The sequence below is a fragment of the Myotis nattereri genome, assembly GCF_964212035.1.
Source record: "Myotis nattereri genome assembly, chromosome: 1".
NCBI classification, from domain to species: domain Eukaryota; kingdom Metazoa; phylum Chordata; class Mammalia; order Chiroptera; family Vespertilionidae; genus Myotis; species Myotis nattereri.
In genome coordinates, this window is record NC_138075.1 from 79,239,636 (window position 1) to 79,245,738 (window position 6,103).

Here is a 6,103-nt window from a genome sequence, read left to right on the forward strand (position 1 = left end):
CTTTGTGTGTGTGTGTGTATGGGGTTGGGGGTGGGGGAGGGCTACAGAGGTTGTAACTAGATGAACTAATTATCTGGAAAATGAAAACTGAAGAATTAAAATGGGGAGAATCAGACCAACTGCTGTCCCATCAGAACATCCTCTCCACCCAAAATCCTACAGGGCATTGTCCTGTATCTGCTTGAAGTCCGCTAGTGCCAAAAAACTGCCTTCAAGGTAGCACATTACCTCGTGGACAGTTTAGTCTTTTATTGCAGCCCCCAATATACCCTTCTGTACTTCTGCCTTTGAGGCTGGTCATTCCCTCAGGAATAATAGAGGGCCAGCCAACTTCCTAGACTCTAGAGTCTAGGACCAGATAAAGAAGAGGGGCAGGTGCCACAGGGTTCTGTGTCTGGACCCTGCAGCAAGTCCCTGGACATGATCCTTTTGGCTCTGGCTTCTGTTCCCTGAGCAGCGTGGGGAGTTTAAGACTGTCACCCAGTTCCTCATTCTAGTGAGAGCTGACTGATGATGGGGAGGGTTCTGGGTCCTAGTCTTTGCCCCTCCTCCCTGCTGGGGATGTATATTACTAGACCTTATTGACTTGGGCTGGGGACAGGTGTGTAGAAGAAAGGCTAGCCAGGGAGCTGACAGTGACTCACAAAGTCTCCTTGGAAGAAAGGAGATCAGTTAATATGGCACAACTTGGTGGCCTGAGGAACCACTGGTCATGTAGAAATCAGGGTAGGTAAAAAGGGAGAGGTTCCTAAATAAACATTTGACATTTCCACCATACCCCCCCCCCCCTCCCCCCCCGGGGTTGTTTGTAGTTTTTGGTATTTCCTTGCCCCTTTCACTTTCAGTGATGGTGGGTGTACAGTAGGCCAAAGGTATCTTCTGTCCTGCCTGGGACTCTGATATTAGGCCTGTCCTAAGCTTCTTAGAGGGGTGCTAGCTTACTCCTGCAGCTTGATGAACTTTGACCAGTATGTGATTGGTTTATTAAGTCAGTGACAGATGGAAGGCTGTCCTAGACTTGGGGCCCCATTTCTTCGCTGGCATCCTAATGGTACCATGTGAATAAGTCAGCAGGATGACCACAGAACCCACTGGAAATGAGTCACTTATCTTATAGTCTCTACTTTTATCATAATCTCATGCTCCCAGTTTAACTCTTTTGGCAATGGAGGAAACAAAAAGATGTTGCTCATTGTCACTTTCAAAACCCCACATAGAGGAAAGAGTCATCTAGGGTGATGTTCCTTGAAATACATTCAGGCAGAACCTAGACCAGAGAGATGAGCCAAAGCTAATGAGATAATTTATCTTTATTGCCTAAATTGTAGAGCATTCATTACACAGCAAAAGAGAAATGGGGCAGGAGTGGGACATATAGGGAAACCAAACTTGGAAACTCTTTTATAAGGAGTTGAAGAGGGTAAGGTCCCAACTAGATGAAATTGCAACCTTGAAACAGTGGGCAGTCAGTTAAAGTGCAGCAATGGAATAATGAGAAAGAAAAAAGAAGAGGCTTTAGGTCTCAGGCAGAGGAGTGCCTGACCTATTCACAGTCTCTCACTGGGAACCCTCTATTGAGGGACAGGCCTTAGGCCCTACGACGGCACCTCCCCACTCAGGCTACGATTTCCTTCAAGGCAGCCCCCAGCTCTGGGAAGGAATACTGGTAGCCAGTGGCCAGTGTCCGCCGTGGGATCACCTTCTGGCCCTCCAGCAGCATGATCGCACGTTCTTGTCCAAAGACAGCTTGCACAACAGCGCTAGGGAGAGGGATGAAGGCCGGGCGGCCTAGGGCTGTGCCTAAGGCCTGTGCAAACTCAGCATTTGTAGTGGTAGAGGCTGGAGCCACTCCATTCAGGACGCCCTGCACATGGCTTGCTTCAAGGGCATGGGCCAGGATTCCTGCCAGGTCCCCAATGTGAATCCAGGGGAAGAACTGTTGGCCAGAGCCGATGGGGCCCCCCAGGCCCAGGCGGAAGGGCAACAGCATGTGACCAATGGCACCGCCCCCACGGCCCAGCACAACCCCTAGAGTAGGCAAGAAGGATGGTACAGGGAGGCCCCTCAGCCTCCAGGCAGCCCACTGTTTCTCCCCATCTCCCCTTTCTCACTCTTTTCCCATGCTGGCTTCGCTCTGTAGTCGTCCAAGAGTACAGCTCTCTTTGGGACTTCCCATCCTCCCATCTGCAAGTGGGCCCGAAGCAGTGGCATCCTCACTCAGTAAGCTCAGCTCCCCTTATCCCCCAACTCCCCCAGCCCAGAGAAGACATTGCAACCCTGCCTGACACGCAGGCCCCTTGTTCTCACCAGAGCGTACCACCACCTGGCGTGTAGAATCTCCAGGAAGTCTGGCTGCAGCTTCCCATTTGGTCACGAGGTTGGAGAAAAAGTCAAAATCCCCTCCTGGACTGTCCTCATCATACTCAGCAGTCAGGCTGGGCTGGTAGTAAGCTGCGGGTAGAACAGCACTTGTTTGCCCTGGCTGTCCTTGGTTCTGCCTGGCCCTTTGCCATGAAGGTCCCCCCTTGGCCTTTGGATATCCCCATTGGACAGAGCTGTGGATATTTTTCCCCTTCTTCATTAGCTGACCTGTTACTGCCTGGATGAACTTACCTTTAGCTGCACAGCGAAGCGGAGAGGCAGCTAGAGCGTAGTGGTTAAGAATAAAGACATGGGCGCCAGGCTGACTGAGTTTTAACCTCAGCTCCACCAGTTATTAAGTCTGACTTAAGGCAAATTACATAACCTCTCTGTGCAGAATATCTGCATCATTAAAATGGAATAATAGGCCCTAGCCAGTTTAGCTCATTGGTCGGCCTGTGGACTAAAGGGTTCCGGATTCGATTTTGGACAAGGGCATATGCCCAGGTTGTGGGCTCAATCCCTAGTAGGGGGCGTGCAGGAGGCAGTTGATCAATGATTCTCATCATTGATGTTTCTATCGCTCCCTCTCTGAAATCAATAAAAATATATTAAAAAATAATAAACATGGAATAATAGTACGAACCTCATAGAGTTCTTGTGAGGATTAAATGTGTAAAACATTCAGTGGCTGGTGGATATGTTAACACTATTTGCCATTATTTTGGTCCCAAAGGCGAAATACAAGAATCAGAAATGCTGCTCCTGAAGATCTGTGCTGTGAGAAGCAAGGGACTGGGAGCAGCACAGCTCCACTCTCTTTCTGAGGGCCTGTGTCTCAGCGCAAGTCCACAAAGGTCAGGAGAAACGTGCCTGGAACAAGGGCCCAGGAAGACCTCTGGGCCTGGATGGCTAGAAGGGCCTGAGCTACCCCCTCACCGTGTACTCTCTTCCCCCGGCTAATGTAAGGGGTTGGTGATTTGGGGCATACCTACACCTGTGACGAGGATCCAGGCTTGGGGGGGTTGTGGGGCCTTGGTGATGGCCCGAGCCAGCAGGTCGGTGGTCTCCAAGCGGCTGCTGAGAACCTCTTTTTGGAAAGCTTCATTCCACCTGCAGACGAAACAAGGGAAATAAGCCACGGAACGCATACATGCACATCTCCCTTCCCCTCTCTTTCCCGGAGGCTCGTGCGCGCCCATTTCTAAGTAAAACCCTGCATTGTGGCTTAGAGAAATTGTCCGTCTCTCCTTTCGAGGGAAAAGGCACATCCCTTTTGGGCATCCTGAGTTGTAAGTGAGGACTAAAGCCAACTGGCCGAGTGGGTAGAAGCGAGGGTGGGCTTGGGGAGTGGGGCGGGCTGAGGTCCGGGTCCGGCCTCTCCATTCATTCCTCACATCTCGGGGGTCTGAGTCGCCCCTCTCCACCCCCTGCTCCGAAGGGCCGGCCTTGGGGCCCAGCGCGGACTGACCTTCGCAGCGGGTTGAGGATGTTCTCTCCAGCCAGGTTGACTGCGGCATCGCAGCGGGGCAGCCCCGACGTGGCGAGCTCATCCTGTCAAGAGAAAGCAGAGCGCCCAGTGCCCGCCTCGCCCGGCGCCGCCAAAAGGGCCACCCCTCCTCCCCGCCCCCAGCCTCCCGAGGGGGGACATACCCACGTGATCCGACCCGGGCCGGGCTGTCGGGAGACGAGTGTAACTTCGTGACCTCTGGCTTTCAGCAGTTGGCTTAGGGCTGTCCCAATGAAGCCCGTCCCGCCACCTGATCAGAAAATACGAGGTGTTTGTTCTCCAGGGGGTGCCTTCCGTTCCCGCCAATAGCCCCCTCTTCTGGCGCCAGGCCATTTGCCCCCCGCCTCCTCCCCTCTTCCTCGGCCCCGTCTCCGCGATACACAGGTGACCCAGGTCACAGGGGTTAGGGAGATTCGGCTTCTCCGGTTAGGAGGCCAAGGCCAGGTTGCCGGGGCACGAGACAGTGCCCTCCCTCCGGGTCCACCTGGCTCCCCAACTCTGGCTCAATCTTCTTTCCATAAACCCGCCCCCCACGTTCCCTCTTTGCCCTCCCTCACCCACGAGCACCCGCATAGCAACCACGACCTAACGCGCCTGCGCAACATCTAGAAGCTGGGAAGGGAGGGGAGGAGGGAGGACACGCGCATGCGTCCTTCGGGAGGGGCGCTCCCATTGGGGAGTGGGCAGGTCGGGATCGAGACTGGGCGTGGCCCTGCCCCGTGACCCGGAAGAATTTCTAGCAAGCAGTTCACTGCGGGGCGTGTCCCGGACTGAGGGTGTGTGGTTGTGTGGGGCAGTCGTGGGCGGGATGGGGAGTCGAGGTGGGGGTTGGAAGAGTAGCGGCGGGTTTGGCCCTGGGGCCCGGAAAGAAGGGGAGGAGGCGGGAAGACGCGCTGGAGCTAAAACCCGAAGCTGCTCCAGCCCCTAGGTTCTGGAGGTACATTCAGTTTGGTGGGCCATTACTCCGAAAGAATCCACCCACTTTTACAGTGGATTTCTTTTTACGCGGCCTTTCATTTTTCCTTTGTTCCAGCCCCTTCCTATCGGCGTTTAAGCCTCCTAAAGTGTCCCCCGTCTTTAAAGAGCCCTTCTCCAGCCCCCTTTGTCCTCTGCTAGTGTCCTCCGTCTTCGCCGTCATTGCCAAACGTTCCCAATGAGCCGTGTCCGTTTTCTAACTTCCCAGTTCACTGCCGTCTGGCTCTGGCTCCATCGCTCATCGCCTCTCTCGCCAAGACTGCCAGTTTCTCATGTGTCACTAAAAGGAATGCCTGGTTTTCCAGTCATTTTTCTTGATTTCTGTGTCACTGGACCCTTGCTGACTCCTCCCTTCCTTTGGAAATCATCTCTTGGTCTGAGTGAAAGCCACACTCTCTGGGGCTGTCTCCTCGCTCTTTTCAGTCTCAGTTGCTTGTTTCGCCTCCTCTAAGGTTTTAAAATGTTGGTATTCCTCAAAGCAAGGTCCTAGGACCTTTCTCTTCCCACTGTGCACTTTGCCCCAAGCATCTTTGTAGGTGAATTAAATTCCCAGTGTTTCAAGGACGTGCCAAATGTTCTATGCAACTGAATCTCACCTCTGAGTTCCTGTTTCCTATAAAAACTCCCCACTAGACATCTGTTCTTGATCGTCTGAAACCGTGTTGATTTCACTTACTAAATATTGCCCATCTATTTCTCTCTTTGCCACCACCACTCTCCTTCAAGTTATTATCTAAACCTTTGTCTAAATTTCTGCAATAGTTCCCTAATAGGTTTCCCTGCTTCTGCTTGTTTCTCCTTTCCAAACTGGTCCATACATTGCAAGCTGAATTATCATTTAAGAACATGTGGGAGGAACACTAAGATGGCATACATATCCTAAAAAACAAAACAAAAAAACTTCAATTGCAAAGTTCCTGGATATGCTGAATAAAGTTTAACACGTCCCCATTTAAATAGATTGTTGAGCTAACTAGAAAATAAAGGAAATCCTCAGAGACCCAAAACATAGAGTGCCTTGGTACTGAGGCTGCTGTGTGGTTGTCAGTTTCAGTAACTCAGAGGCTTGGGTGACAGGAGATGATGATTGGAAACAAAGCAAGTCAGGACTGAGACCCCTGCATACAATTCTTGGTGGGCTATGTCCCCAGGGAAAGAGTTAACTTAAAAAGCCCACTGAGTATAAACGAACATGATCAGGAAACTTGTGTCTGTAGGCCTGGCTCTTGGGTAGGATTGGTTGTAGAAATATTAGTC

The 6,103-nt window shown here is 52.0% G+C and overlaps 1 protein-coding gene across 1 annotated transcript; it reads right to left on the minus strand.

Annotated features, from left to right (window-relative positions):
* Positions 1 to 1,295: 1,295 nt before the first annotated feature.
* Positions 1,296 to 4,474, minus strand: SDR39U1 (short chain dehydrogenase/reductase family 39U member 1). Its single transcript, XM_081113923.1, has 6 exons — positions 4,429 to 4,474; positions 4,015 to 4,121; positions 3,833 to 3,915; positions 3,353 to 3,474; positions 2,308 to 2,451; positions 1,296 to 2,028 (listed from the first exon to the last, which is right to left on the minus strand). The coding sequence occupies exons 1-6, from the start codon at positions 4,442 to 4,444 to the stop codon at positions 1,616 to 1,618; spliced, it is 885 nt and encodes a 294-aa protein (XP_080970049.1). The 5' UTR covers positions 4,445 to 4,474; the 3' UTR covers positions 1,296 to 1,615.
* Between the last annotated feature and the right edge of the window lie 1,629 nt (positions 4,475 to 6,103).